General features: G+C 41.0%; 1 protein-coding gene and 1 long non-coding RNA gene across 2 annotated transcripts; both read right to left on the bottom strand.

The window, feature by feature from the left end:
• Window positions 1–3988: 3988 nt before the first annotated feature.
• Window positions 3989–12344, bottom strand: LOC307035656 (B-cell receptor CD22-like; the record flags this gene model as incomplete). Its single annotated transcript, XM_079675273.1, has 9 exons — window positions 3989–4777; window positions 4871–5133; window positions 7208–7268; window positions 7375–7459; window positions 9165–9428; window positions 9723–9986; window positions 11133–11396; window positions 11927–12145; window positions 12272–12344. 9 exons carry the CDS (start codon window positions 12342–12344, stop codon window positions 4711–4713), a joined length of 1560 nt encoding a protein of 519 aa, XP_079531399.1. The 3' UTR covers window positions 3989–4710.
• Window positions 12345–12497: 153 nt separating this feature from the next.
• Window positions 12498–13873, bottom strand: LOC307035695. Its single transcript, XR_013807161.1, has 3 exons — window positions 13773–13873; window positions 13616–13695; window positions 12498–12622 (listed from the first exon to the last, which is right to left on the bottom strand). It is a non-coding gene; the product is annotated as an uncharacterized lncRNA (long non-coding RNA).
• Between the last annotated feature and the right edge of the window lie 2397 nt (window positions 13874–16270).

Raw genomic sequence — 16270 nt, 5'->3', positions numbered from 1 at the left:
AACCATCCGTGACTCTAAATCATATGGAGAGCAGCCTGATGCAACCACACACACACACACACACACACACACACACACACACACACACACACACACACACACACACACACACACACACACACACACACACACACACACACACACACACACACACACACACACACGAGATCCGGAGGGGCAGGGCCGGCCCTAGACATGTTGGTGCCCTAGGCGAGATTATGATTTGGTGCCCCCCAAATTATTTATTTTATATTTCTTTTCAGTGATTGGGCAGATATATTATTTCATTATTTTTATGATTTAGACATCACCGTTATTTAAATAAACATGTTTGTCCGTATGTAAATATTATGTAGCGAAATAAAATGTTAAATGCTATTGTTGATAATGAAAAATAAGAACTAGGATGGGTTAAAAGCAGAGACCAAATGTCACTGTCTGCTGTGTGACAAGAATAAAGATTATAATATTTCATCCTCCGATTCTACAACAAGCTGCAAGTTAATGGTTCTATTATCATTTACAAAACAGCTGCGTAACATCATAAAATCAGGACGTTCTCCAATAAAGGTTTTGAGATTGATCTGGATGAAACCAGGGCCTTTTGGTTTTGTTATTAAATTGTGTAAGAAATGTGCATCTGTCAACAGTTTGACATTCATGTGACTGGAGGACAGTTTACAAAACAGGAAGCAGTTCAACACCTACACACTCAACATGTTATGAATGCTTTTTTTAAAAAGGTCAAAAGTGGGGTGAGGGTGATATAAATAAACTGTGACCAAACTGTACGTCGACACAACACAAGTGTGAGATAAATGAAACGATATATTGCTTAAAACCCCAAGATGTAAGGTTGGTGTGTGTGTGTGTGTGTGTGTGTGTGTGTGTGTGTGTGTGTGTGTGTGTGTGTGCGCGCGTGCGTGTGCGTGTGCGTGTGTGTGTGTGTGTGTGTGTGTGTGTGTGTGTGTGCAGGGCCAGCCCTAGATATTTTGGTGCCCGAGGCGAGATTATGATTTGGTGCCCCCCCCCTCCAAGCAATACACAATAGAATATATAAAGAATAAATGAAAAATCTCTACAAAAGACCAATACACTACAAAAACTGAAACGTATTGACATGTTGGTTATTTACATCAAGAAGGCTTTAAATGTATTCATTATTGTAGGAACATGTTTTAATTGGGGGGAGGACGTCACATCCTCTAGGGGGGTCCGGGGGTATGTAGCTTTTTAAAGTAAAATGCTTCAATCTGATGCACTTTGAGCATAATTACTAGAGAATATCTAAGGGGTACAACTCTAAACACCCATATGAAAAAGATCAGTTTGCATTTTAATAATCAAATAAGTATATGAACATAACCAATAACCTACCATAGCCAATAACAAATACATGTAACGCATTTTAGGTTTGTTGTTCATTCATATGTTATTTTACCAGTTAACATTTATTTATGCATATTTTTTAATATCTCCAGTTTTAAACAATATGTCTGGTTCACTGTCCTATAGTATACATTGGAATGATTTCAAACCTGTTTTTATTTATCCTAATAATTATAAAGGAGCGCCTTGGAAATATTTGTTTACATAAATTGTGATCAAACCGTTTGAGACCCACTGAGATAACTTAGACTAAAGTGAACTATCTAAACCCTCAGAGTCCTTTACCTCACTGAGCTGTAGTTATCAGCCTCAATCCAACAACAATCCGCGGGACCGATGCGCGCCCTCTCTCTCTCTTGCTCGCTCGGAGGCTCTCTCTCACTTTGGCTGTGAGCTGCGGGCGCCTGATAAGTCAACATCCCCCACTTTCATCACTTACAGCGCCCATCATACAGGGCAAATGTTGCCGGGCCTGGGTGCAAAGGGTGTTTACTTTATAATGTAAATGTATTACATCAAACGCAGCGCCCCTCCAGATCTGGTGCCCTAGGCGAACTAAGTGGTCGCCAAGGCGCCAGGGGCCTCATTTATAAAGGGATATACGCAAAAAAATTCTACGCAATGTTTGCGATTTATAAAATGCTAACTTGACGAGAAAACGTGCGGTCCTCCCACAAACTCTAACCCATACGTACGCACTAAGCACAACAACGGGAGAGACGAGAAACTGCGACACCGTTGGCAGAAGGAAGAATGTAGAGAAATATGTGGAAATAATACCATAAATAAAATGTTACCTCTCATTTATCATATATGAAGAATTCATTTTCAAACATTGATTAAAGCCAATCTTAAAATGATTAAACAAACGCCTGTTTGAGACTCCTCAGTGAGTGCACACAAAAACATAACTGGGAGAAATAAATAAATACGGATATGTTATTTAAAACCACCTCGAATATGTTGTGTTAATGTTATGAAATGTATTCTCATAAATGATGCGGTAAGCAGGAGGACAGGATTACGTCTAAACTGACGCCGTGTTGCATTTCTATAGGTTGTAGATACGAGCATGGTTTTATATACTATCATGTTTAATCGTGTTTTATGCCGTTTGCCAAGACTTGATAAGTTGCTCATAAAACACAGGAGGTATGGAAACTAAGAACACCATATGTGGTCAATTGTACAGCTAGTATTACGCAACACATTAGTTGTATTTCCTTTAACTGGTGGATTATGGATATATAGTTGCCGAACGACAGCTGGAACACAAACCACCAAATACAAAAACATAATTCAGATCCAGTCGTCATGACTTCACTCCGGAGGGATTCCCCCATCATTTCTTACAGTTTCTCATCAAGGGGGGGGGGGTCTCCTGTCCCCGGTACAAACACACTGCCTGAGGAAGGCTATGTGTATTTATTTTGTCATTAACCTTTTTCGGACCACTTATTTATTTATTTTGGTGACGATCCGACCTCCATGCTGCTACTCTGGTTCAAACTGCATCCACCAAACAATATGATTTATCTCCACCTCCCCAAAATAACCAAAATCTGACACGGTGTGAGAAGTCTTTTTTAGCTGTTCTGTCCTCATTTCCTGCGATCTTCTCCATGCAGTCAGTCAAAATGAATGAATGAATGAAAGGGCGTTTCTTTGACTATTTATAGGCAAATATGGGCGTTACGTGAAGCCCGCAAAAGCTGCGCCGCATTTCGAGTCGATTGTGATTTATAAAGGGAAACCGGCGTAGGACGTGCCGTACACACTACCCTCGCCGGTACGCAACGTTTTGTGAATGGGAAAATGTCGGAACATTTCTGTACCTATTTTTTTGCTTTGTACTACGTAAGCAACCTTCCCACGTGAATCCTACGCACGGCGTTATAAATGAGGCCCCTGATCTGGAGGGGCGCTGGGATAATTTTTTTTAATTTTTTTTAAATATATATTTTAATTTTCTGCCCTTGATGTAATACATTTACATTAATAATTGAATAAAGTAAACACCCTTTGCACCCCGGCCCGGCAACATTTTGCATTTGCCCTGTACAATGGGCGCTGTAAGTGATGAAAGTGGGGGATGTTGACTTATCAGGCTCTGTACACAGCTCCACTTTGGGCATCGGCCTGTCATCAGATTTAATTTTTTGTTGCTGCTGTAGCGGAAGTTTAGTACAATTATTTTTGATTAAATACTCCAAATCTCCACCCTCCATAATTGCACTTGCTTCAGTTGCTTGCTACTTTCTAAGGGCGGTGATGAGAGTTACAGTACGATTATTGGTGCGATTTGATTGGATTGTGAGGCAAGGGAAGCCAGCCGCCTCTGTCTTCCCTTGCCATGGCCCTGACCAATCACAGGTTGGCAGGGGCATGACGTGAGCCTTATCTAATTGGTCAATCCCTCCACTCTTTTTCACCAAGGGAAGCCAATTTCGGCTGGCCTCCTCTCGCAACAGAGTGCAATCTACTGTTTCACCATAACATCTAGAGGGGCGCTGTTTCACTCCTTGTAAAATACTCAATGAGAATGGGGGAGAGATGCCAGCAATACACATCAAAGAAGAATTACCGAAACTAAACGAAGTGTTTTTATTTATTTATTACAATTATAACTACAATCCGAAAAAACAGGGGCCCTTGGCCTCCAGGAAAAAACACCACTGTACACACACCAGAGAGAGATTTACTTTAAAGGCTCTTGGTAATGGTTTTCCATCAGTGAAATACGGCTCTTTACTGAAACCTAGTGGCAGCAGGATGAAACTGCAACTACATCAGCAAACGCATGTTCCTCTCTAATATCCCAATGTGCTTTTCAATAGCTAAATGTATTTAGGAATTTGGAATGAATCCAACGAGTAGTTGTTGATATTTCAGTCTAGACAAGAAGAAGAACATTGTAAAGAAATATTATTTGAATAAAGCTGATAAATGTACAAAACAATGGAAATTGGTTTGTTATCAGTAAATTATACCTCTTTAGTAATATCTACACTTTCCATCAAGCCAGCAGTTAGGGATCAGATCCCTTGTTGCAACATCTCTACATTTTGTAATTTCTTTGCGGCAAAAATCATGTTACACAAGAAATATTTACAATTCAGTAATTAAGCTGTGAAATACTTAACAAAATCTTTAACTTTGAGCCATTCAGATTAATAAAAACTAGGCTGAAAACTCATCGCCTCATTCTTGGAGAGTCCACCCTGAGACATGTATTTAATAAATCCACATTACCCTGTGTACATAGAAATGTGATCGTAAAAAACCAGAAGTATCATCCTTCAAATGCAACGCCTGCTGTGTTCAGTGGGATTTGTTGACCGTGCTGTACAATGCAGCTGGATCCTCTCCAGGGTCCTGCCCTCTGGTCCTGAGAGATACATGATGAGATTTTTGTGATAATAACAATGCAGAAGGAATTCAATTCTATATGAACAATGTTCCTGTGTGAGGATCTGCTCACCTCGGGGCAGCTCTGCTGAACTTGACGGCAGCGTAGTCCGGGACTTCCTGCTGCTCCGTGTGTCCGAGGGGCCGAGCTGCTCTCATGTTGGAGTAAAGAGGATCTGCCCGGTTGTTGGAGAAGTGAACGCTGGCATACTGAGGGTCATTCTGCTGCTCCGTGTGTCCGAGGGGCCGAGCTGCTCTCATATTGGAGTAAAGAGGATCTGCCCGGTTGTTGGAGAAGTGAACGCTGGCATACTGAAGGTCATTCTGCTGCTCCGGCTGATCAGGTACACAGTGCAGGGAGGAAAACACTTTCAGTTACACACATAGGTATTTACAGAGAAATGGACCCAGGACAGAAAAGGCCAAAGCATCAGCAGCCGTGGTAATGATGGAAACATATCTCTGCTTCATTAACATGCTGCTGTATGAGACAAGAGATCAGTGGCGGCTGGTGGAAAATATCTTTGGTGGGGCTGTTGATATAGTGAGTAAACTTTTCTTTTTGGGGAGAAATGACCCCTTAAATTGGGACTTCTGGTGATGTAATGGCCCCATAAAGTTGTGGTTCTAGGGCCAGGAACAACCAGGCTGAGTCGGGCTGAGTCGGGCTGAGTATGCTAAACTAACTGCGGTCAAGCCAGCCTCCACTCGGGAAAACCTAGTCAAGCCAGCCCTCACGTGATATTGCGGTGCGCGAATATCCTATGCATTACGGTAGAGTTAAAAAAAAAAAAAAAATCATCCCTCTGTGTTTAGATGAGAATAAAACACAAACTGTCCAGTATCAAAGACTCATTTCCCTTCAGGGTGATAGCAGGACATCCCATCTAGTCACTCACAAAAAATCAGGACATTCTGATGTAGAGTTTCAAAATAAAAGACCTTTGAAGTCTCATATTTGAACTATCATCCCTGTCCCCAAAGGTCTTTTATTTTGAAACTGTACATCAGAATGTCCTGATTTTTTCTGAGTGACGACATGGGGTGTCCTGCTATCAACCTGGAGTGAGATGAGTCTTTGATACTGGACAGTTTTTGTTTTATTCTCATCTAAACACAGAGGGAGGATTTTTTTTGACTCTACCGTAATGCATAGGATATTCGCGCACCGCAATATCACGTGAGGGCTGGCTTGACTAGGTTTTCCCGATCGGAGGCTGGCTTGACCGCAGTCTAAACTAGAGAGAATCGCTGTCAAGGGGGCTACAACTACAACAAGATGAACATATTTGACCGTGATTTAATTGTAATACACGTTTCAAAATGATGCCGAAGTAACAACATACTAATACCGGATAGTAAAAACCATGAATTAAGGCTTTGACAAATCTGCAGACAGACGGCAGGCGAAAAACCTTTTAAAATGCGTGTTTTCTAATGGAGATTTGGCTAAGCTAACGTTGTAAATGCTCCGACCGTCCACACTCACAACAACGGCCTATACAGACATAAATAAAGCAGCGACTGTATTCGCCATGACACAGACAGTATGTGGTTTGTACTTGTTTAACTTTTGTATAGTTTCTGAACAGATATGAAGAACTGTGAGCTCTGAGTGCTAACAGCTAACAGCTGTGTTGTTTTTCTGGGGAGCTCATTGAAGAAGACGTCACGGCTCCGCCGATACTACCCAAGTTCCTCACGAGTCTAAAAAACAACTCACGTCAACGCACGTAAGCAACGTGGGCGCCGAGTGAGCGCCCTCGTGACCAAAATATTTGACGGCGCTGATTGGCTGAAATTATGTTTCGGCGGCACAGTTTACTATTGAGAATTTTGCAACGTGCTGGTTGCTGGCTGTTTGGCTCGGGGGCAGCGCCCCGTAATGATAAACTAATGCCAAGGGCAAGGCCAGGCAGGAAACATGTGACTTATCAGTAACTTTAGACATCGTAACACAATTTTAAACAAGATTTTATTGTAGATTATACATTTTAATGATACCAATTGTATGATATTTACCTTGTTCATTAAAAATATAAAATATATATATTTTTGAAATATATATTTTTTTTAATATTTTTTATTTAATTAAAAAAATTTTTTTTTTTAAATGTTGTATGTGGGAAGAGGTGGGGCGGCGCCCCTATGGGCCGGCCGCCACTGGAAGAGATGAAAGGATAACAGATAGGAACACTTCTGGATGGACTTGGAATGTACTCACGTCTAAGAGGAGAATCAAAGAGATCGTGATAGAAATTAACTTTTTATAGAAGGATGTAAAAAGAGCAGCAACAGGTCCTTCTCTCAGATCAATGTTCTATAAGCACTTAAAGACCACCATCTTTATACATTGAGTGTAACATGTTTTCTTTTGTACTAGATGAATTACGTAGGCATCTACTCTCACCTCTTCCCTGATGTCGGCTCTCTCTTCAGGCTCAGACGAGTCTCTAGAAGCCCTCTTTCTTCTGGTCAGGAGAGTTTATGAAGAAAAAGAAGATCACATTTTGACACCAGACAAACAGACTTTCAATGATTTAACAAACAACGATTAAGATGATCAGATCTGCTCACCTGATCCACAGGAAGACAGAGAGAGAAATGACAGCCAGGAGAACAACAGGGATTGTTAAAGCAGCTGGTAGCTTCCATGATCCTCCTGAGAATCAGAGATCAACAGAGAACAGACAGGTAACACAGCGGTGTTTCTCTAATCAAGTCAAACTCAACTTTATTGTCAATCTCAAAATATGTTTGTACAGAAAGATCGAAATACTGTTTCCCATAGTCCAGAGTTATAAAATAAAATAAAGGATATACAATATATATAACATATGTATATAGATACCTATATCCCAACTTATTTACATAACTACATAAACATGAAAATACAAGAACACTCAATAATTAAAAACAAACACAAAATAACCGTTTACTTCAAAAGTAAGCAGGGTATATATAAAAAGATGATGTGCAAATGAGAGTGCAAAATATGGGATTTTTAACAAAGGGATGAAACAAACTAATTATTCTTAAAATCAATAAGAATAAGAATCAAACGAACGCACGTCTTTGACGTGCCTTTAAAAAGGGAGGCGGCATCCAGGTGCTCCTCCAGCTCAGTGTGCAGGGAGGAAACTAAACCCACCAATCGCCTGAAAGTGCCAGGGTTGACTGAAGAGTCTCGTCATGCCCACGCAGAGCCAGCTCAAAAGCTCCACAAAACTTCATTATTTGGGAGAAAAATATGTCTGTTTTTATCCCCCTCCTCCTGGTGTTTCCTCACCTCCTGGCCGGCGTCCAGCTGCGTAGCAGTTGCTTACTTGGGTTGATAACATAATCGCCACTCTGGTATTAGTTTTGAGGACGCTGATTGGCTACAGCAGGGGGGTCAAACAAACTCAAAAATGGGTACTAGTGGAGGGCCGGACTGGTTCAATGTTTATTGCAGAACTTATTGAAATGAACTTATTGCACATATTAAACCTGGAACTAACAAAGCTTAAATTATTGCCTATAAAAACAACATTAAACATTAAATAATCAGTTCATTCATTTCTTATGGCTCTATCTGCAGCTTTTCCAGAGTCATTTCTTATGAGTACATTTTCCCACAGGCCAACAACAGCTTCAACAAAACTATTTCCCTCAAAGAGAAACCAAACACGCCCTGTTGTCGTGAGAGAGAAAGTGCAGAAGGAAACATCCATTAAACTCAGTGTGCTGCTCTGTGATGCTAGCTCAGATACTTGGCATCTCATCTTGGGTGCAAGGTCATCAATGTTTGGGCTCAGGCTCTGAGCTGAGGAGACCCTCAGGATGGAGTGAAGGTGTGCGTGGAACATACCGGAGAGCCAGATCTAATAGGAATTAGAAATTATCCTGCGGGCAGAAATTAAATCCACCAAGGGCCGGATTTGGCGTAATTGTGTTTTAAAACGAAGCTGAAATTACAGATAAATAAGTGAAAAAAAGACGCTAACATGGTTTGCACTGGTCAGGGAAGCTTGGCTTGAAAAGATATTTCAAATGAGATGCAAAAAAGTTTGAGAAATGATGAATAAAAGCATGTTGATGAACAATGGTCCCCAAAACAAGTAGAGCTGCAGGACTAACGTGTCGTCACACTGATCACACTGAAGGTCAAGGTCTGATGAAAAGGACGATATCATCTCCAAACAGTAGGAATTCCTTCTAATGTCCCAATAAGTGGTGAATACTTCACAAAAATATAAAGGCTTTACTTTTATTGTTGAATCTAAAGAAAACATTATGAGCCCTATCCCTGATCAGAGAATAACATTAAGAGTACCATGCAGATGATGGGACTGAAACACACTGGTAGATGAATGTAGAGAACTTACCTGTTCCAACACCAATCTGATGAAAGGTGGAGTTGCTACGTCCTAACTGGTTCTGGGCTCCACAGGAATAACTCCCTCTGTCTTCAGCTCTGAACTCAGTGATGTTGAAGATCTGTCCTGAAGCTTTTGGAGAGTCTTCATCCTCCTTGTACCAGGTGTAGTTAGCTGCTGGGTTAGCATCACTGCTACAGGTCAGAGTCACTGAACTGCCCTCCTCTCTCTCAGCAGAGGGACTCACGGACACAGAGGGAGGCTTTGGAGCATCTGGAGATTCAGAGAGACCCATGTCATTCACTTCAGGAATTTTTAAATGTTCACATGGCTTTCTCGGATGTTGCATTTTGGATTAATCTATAGATTTTAGGGAAATTATTGTCAATAAATGACCTTTAAAAAAATACAAAAACAATTGTTTAGTATCTTATCACCTGAAGCTACTCAGACAATCACAGCAGACTGAATGTGAAGCGATAGAGCTGGAGAAAGTAATAAAGATCAGTGAAATCTTCTCCAGCAAAGTCTGGACAGATCAAAGCTTTAAAACAATGTTTGACTCACATTTCACATCAATGGAGATGTTGTTAGAGGTCTTCACCCCCAACTTGTTCTCAGCCGCACAGTAATACTGTCCGGAGTCAGAGGACTGGATGGAGCTGAAGACAAGACGTGATCGTTCATTGACAGAAGAAAGGTGTACTTCATCCTCCTTGTACCAGGTGTAGCTAGCTGCTGGGTTAGCTTCACTGCTACAGGTCAGAGTCACTGAACTGCCCTCCTCTATCTCAGAGGAACTCACGGACACAGAGGGAGGCTTTGGAGCATCTGGAGGAAATACAATAGACAATACAATGGAGTTAAAATACATCATTGATACGAGGAGTGAAGCAGGCAGGACCCAAACGCAGATAACACTTATAATACCTTTATTTCAAGGACTAATATATAACATGGACAAATGAAAACACTCCACGGTGAACTCAGTCACCAACAAAAGAAGAACCAACACTGAACACAGGAAGAGACAAGACTAAATACAGGGAGGGGTAATCACGAGACGAGAAACAGCCGGGCAGGGGAGGAGAAACACAAGGGCAACAGGTGAACACAATCAGACAATCAGACACACCAGGGAAACTAACGACAGGCAGGAAGACACAGAGAGAGGGACCAGACAATACACAAGAGGAAAACATGACAGGGAGAACAGCAAAACACCCAAACCTAGACATAGAAATGTGACATGACATGAGAATCGTGACAATCATGGTGTATTGAATGAGAAATAGTTATCTGTGTGGAGCATCTGGAATTTGGAAGTGTTCTTTTGACAGTTATAGAGCTGAAGAAAATAAGTATGTATTGATATTTATTTTTCTACTGGTTTTAATTACCTGAACATACGTGCTAATCTGGGAGCCTAGTTTAAACAAAAGAGCATGTTCATCATCTACAGTAGCTGCTCTCCATCCAACCCACTCTCACGGCATTTCGTGTTATAGTCACGACATTTAATCTATTGATTCGTGTTCAACACGATTTCCCCCATTTTTTTGGTGCCACACAGAACAATTTTAAAAGCAATGTATTTCTATTGGTAGTGTGTTTCGTGGCTGCAGCACTTCTTTTTGTCCGGTCGGGTCTTGGAAGACCGGAAGCTGTGGGGTTCATAAAAACATGTTCTTACTCAATATCAAGCCACGATTATTGTTTTTATTTTAAATCGTATGATGTTGAACTTTTTTTGTCGTCTGTGAGGAAAAGAAATGGGGCTCAGAGCCTCAGAAAACTGAAATCTGTATTTTTTTAAATCTTTTTTTGCTTCTAATTTGTTATTTTTTTCTAAATAACACATTGTTATTTATTCAGCAATAAGACACAATTATCCTTGATTTTGATGTTGAAAAAATTGAAATGGCCCATGAGAGGAAAAAGGTTCCCACCCCTGCTTTAAAACAATGTTTGACTCACATTTCACATCAATGGAGATGTTGCTAGATGTCTTCACCCCCAGCTTGTTCTCAGCCGTACAGTAATACTGTCCGGAGTCAGAGGACTGGATGGAGCTGAAGACAAGATGTGGTCCTTCATTGACAGAAGAAAGGTGTACTACATCCCTCTTGTACCAGGTGTAGTTAGCTGCTGGGTTAGCATCACTGCTACAGGTCAGAGTCACTGAACTGCCCTCCTCTCTCTCAGAGGGACTCACGGACACAGAGGGAGGCTTTGGAGAGTCTGGAGGAGAAGTGTTTAAAGTTATTAACATGGAAGGGTAGATATAATGGAAACTTGAAAATGTCCAGAGACACGAAGCAGGAACCGTTTCTCACAAACACAACGCAACACATGTTAAAGCTTGGATCATCTGGAGGAGATAACATGAACACATTTCACATTTCATTCCACGGTGGAAGATATTTTAATGAGCAATAGTTTAATAAAACACAGAGTGGGTGGTTCACTTGATTCCATCCTTTATCAGAAATCTAAACACTTTGAGGGAACGTGTTAATCTTTATGTGATGGAAGAAGTCTCCTTGATAACTCTCCTTTATTCTTCTTTCTAGGAGCATCCCTCGTAGCTAGATTATATTTGACCTATTTTAAAATCAGACAGAAAACCTGGAGCCCTGGTTCAGTGTCTTTGGACACTGCCATCTGCTGGTGACCTCTGGTGGGTAAATAGATAAATGAGTGCAATGATGATATATGTTATACTGGATGTTAATGTTATTATGTCAGTGGAAGACTTTGAGTAAACTCACACACTGAAGGAGAGGGGAAGTCCTCAAGTCCCTTCAGAGCACAGGAATAACTGTCTGCTGAACCATATCTGAAGTCTGCATAAGGAGATGTGTCTTCCTTCACTTCCTGTCCGTTCTTAGACCAGATGTAGGAAGTATGACCAGGTGGACAACTGCTGAGACACTGAAGGAGAGTAGACGATCCTGATCTGCTCACCTGCACCTGGAGATCTGAGTAACCTAGAATTAACAAAACTGTCATTATGTTCATACATAAATATAAATCAAAACTATTTGCAAGAAGTTGAAATTAAGAAATGAATTGTTATAACTCAGTCATTGTTATAAACCCAGTGTGAATGTTACCTGTGACAGACAGAGTGGGTCCAGGACGACCCCAGTATGCATCTCGGTTTGTTTTGATCCTGAAATAGTACATATCTGAGTCTCTCTCTGTCAGGTTTCTGATTCTCAGAGTGCAGAAGTTGTTTTCACAGCGATCCTCTACACGACCTGCATACTTTGAGACTGTGGTCAGATCTACAAACACATCACCTTTCTTCTCATTGAACCAGAATGTTTTCTGTAATGTGTTTTCACCACCTTTCCATGGAGATGGGTATGTGAAGCTGCAGCTCATCTCCACTGTTGATCCTTTCACTGCACAGACCTCAGGAGAAGAGTAAGTCACTCCCCAGACATCCTCACCCTGAACCACTGAAACACAGAGCACATCAGGAACTAGAATCAAAGTGAATCTATACATGGTTGAGTAATTGCCTGATCAGTTCTTTCAACAAAGAATGTAAAAATAAACATGTTCCAGACTTTACTGAGAGAGCAGAATGTGGATTCCTTCTTAGGCACTTTGAAACCAAGGATACTCTTTGACTTTGTTGTTTCTTAATCAAACCAGGTAGAACAGAAGTCTACGCAGAAAGGGTTCACTTTGACTCAAGATTGGAAAAGGCCTTCATATAAATGAACATGAAGGATTAGCGGTCACATTAATTAGAACAGTCTGTGGTTCTCGTTCAGTTCCCTCTCTGCCCGCTCTGTGGTCAGGTTGCTGCTGAGGGAAGTGTGAACTCTATCTATGAAAGCAGAACACAGAGGTGTGAGCAGCTTCTGTCTGATATACAGATAAGAAAAAGAAGAAGGCTGCTTTAAACTCAGAGCGTGGGAATATAACTCTGAGGTCAGAGAGGAGAGAAGGAACGAGAAGGGTGTGGTGCAGACGTATGATCGATAAGAGCTCAGTCAATATGTTAAGACTTAGAATAAGAATATCTCTCTAAATCACTTCAACTTAATAAAAACAGAGCTGGAGATTCTTTAAGTCGTCTCAAGAACAAAACAAAGCAAAGTGTTTTCACAGAGAGAGAGGAGGGAGCAGTTATGCAGACACTATATTCTCATTCTGACGCTTGTTAAGGTGATAAGGAGCAAAGTGATATTGGATGCAGATGATTGGAGCAAAGGACAGAGGCAACGCACGACAAGGTCTTCAGAAAGTCCATCAAACAAACGAGGAACGTCTTTGAGTTTCTACAATTCTACACACACATACATTTAAAATGTTTCTGCTAGGTTTGCCTTTTACACAAATTCATCCCACTCATTCCCACATGAGACCTGCTTTTACAAATCCCACATTTCCCCAGAATCCCCTCTGTTCCTGTGATGAATGTAAGTGTAGATGTACAGTACCTGACCCAGAGAGCAGGAAGACGACTAATCCACTGGCTGCTGCAGTTAGACTCATAGCTGCTGCTCTCCTCTCTGTGAGACTATGAAACATGTCAGATTAGATAATGTTCACAGGAGGTTTACAGAATCATTACATCAATAAACTGTTTCTACTCACGGTGAAGGAGGAACGACGTGTTGAAAGATGCCTTTCCTCTGTAGCAATGAGCAGCAGACGGGTATCAGGCTGTTAATAGACTAGCTTTCCTTCCTCTTTAGATGATTAGTATGCATGATGAGCCAAATGTCAGTAACCCACTGCACAACAAAGTCATGTTTTTAACTAAATATCAATTTGTCTTAAATCAAATAAACTATGGTTAACCTGTTGAGCCCTGAGCCTGTTTTGTAGGTCTCAGGCTCGAAAATGACATTCCCAGAACAAATGACCATATCTTCTAAAAGGGATAAATTAATAATCTTTGTTCTCAAAGTAATGATAAACCTGTGAGTTGGATGTAGAAGAGTCAGAATCAATATAGATGTTTTTATTTGAAAGTCAATTCAGTTTGAACATAGTAAAAAAAATGTAAATTATAGTGTCCGTCCAAAAATAAAACATTACAGTGTAAACCACCCTTGAATGATGGGATATAGACTAAAAGCTTTAGGAATCCAAACTACAACATATAATAAGTACCCTGTTTCAAGATTGATGCAAATCAAGTTAAATTTGACTTTTTTAGAGAGGTTTAGAAAAAAGAAAAACACTTCTGGGGTCATTCGGGAGGATTTTCCATATCTCTGGAACCCATTGGTAGATTTTGATGATTGACATCTCTTTTGAACCGTTAGAGCCAATAGAATCGAAGGGGAGGTTCCACATACACACACGTTACCATTGAGGAGTGAGAGTTACGCGCAGGCAGGGCCGGCCCTTGGCACTGGCGGACTAGGCGGTCGCCTAGGGCGCCAGATCTGGAGGGGCACTGCGAGGGGAGAAAAAAAAATGATTTCAATTTTTTTTTTTTATTCTGCCTAATTTTCTGCCCTTGATGTAATACATTTACATTAATAATTGAATAAAGTAAACACCCTTTGCACCCCGGCCCGGCAACATTTGCCCTGTACGATGGACGCTGTAAGGGATGAAAGTGGGGGATGTGTAAACACATATTTCCAAGGCACTCCTTTATAATTATTAGGATAAATAACAACAGGTTTGAAATCATTCCAATGTATACTATCGGACAGTGAACCAAAAATATCCTTTAAAACTGGAGATATAAAAAAATATGCATGAATAAATAAATGTTAACCAGGTAAAATAAGATATGGAAGTGCACCAGATAGAAGCATTTTACTTTAACCTGTTCTACACCGCCCCGGGGGGAAAAAGGCGTCATCTGCAGGAAACAGCGTCTGAGGGCATCTTAATATTCAATAAACTATGAATGTTTTATATCCATGTAACTGGAAGAAATTCAGCTAACTGATCATTTATTATTTTATTTTTTTAAAACACTGAATGCCTCTGAATTAGCCACGAGCCAACAACGCATTACTGCACAGAAACTTACTCATAACACCCTTATTACTTATCTTAACCAGACCCGGCGGCAGACATACGTCTCTGGGCGCACCCCGAAACTTATTATTATTTCCCGGGAAATCTGAATTGTCAACAGGGGGGGGGGCTCGTAAATTGTTGTTACGGAAAGAGAGGGGTTTTAGGTTGCTGTTGACGGTCTTATTATAGGCTACATCCATTGGTTGGTTTTGTGGCACATTTGTAACGCTGTGCCAACTTGACAAGCATGCAGGCAAACTTGAGGAGCGCACACAGGGTGGAGTGAGGTTGAGCGATGGAGAGAAAGGGAGAGAGAGAGAGAGATTGAGCGAGGCAGAGAGCGTGTGCAGCGGTCTGCTTGCGCACAGAGCCAGAGTTTGTGAGAGAGCCGGCTTGAGAGTCGATTTCTCTTCAAAATATAATTGATTGCCAGCCTCCCTTGTCCCTGGCTGGCTTGCTAGCTCGTTGGTAACGTAACTGATTTCTTCTAATGTGCCTGCATCTGGCTCTGAGTTGCCATATTCCTTTCATGAACCACTTCCTGATATCCATTGTTGCAGATAAATATAAATGATAATAGCCAAACTAACCTAGCAAGAGTAAACTGACAGGCTGCTGTGCCGCATCCCACTCAAAAACCCACACGACTCAACCCAGCGAAAAACCAGTCTCGCGTTCAGCCTTTCATTCAGAATTTCATCCAGAATTTCATTAAGAATTTCATAGCAAAATAAAAAAATGATATTAAACTAATCTTTCAACATAGTTTAAAACAAAAATAAATATTAGGACAGAGCCCTACAAATAACAACCATAAACATAATAATAAAACAATAAAAATGTTGTATTCAGCCCTGATTAAAACTGCGGGCCCAAATCCTGGATGGGCGGGCCCAAATCCTGGATGGGCTGGCCCGGCCCCATGGGGCCCGCCCAGAACGCCGGGCCTGATCTTAACTGCACATCCAACACATCGATCTGATCGTGAGATGAAACAGAATCGTACAGGTACATACATAATCACTCTATGATAAGAACTCGCGAAGATATTAACAAGAACAGACATCAAAACATGTGGCGCTAGGTAGCTGAAAAAGACAAAATGG

The sequence above is a fragment of the Notothenia rossii genome (assembly GCF_949606895.1).
Source record: "Notothenia rossii genome assembly, chromosome: 4".
Taxonomy (NCBI): domain Eukaryota; kingdom Metazoa; phylum Chordata; class Actinopteri; order Perciformes; family Nototheniidae; genus Notothenia; species Notothenia rossii.
This window is presented reverse-complemented; position numbering and strand designations above follow the sequence as displayed.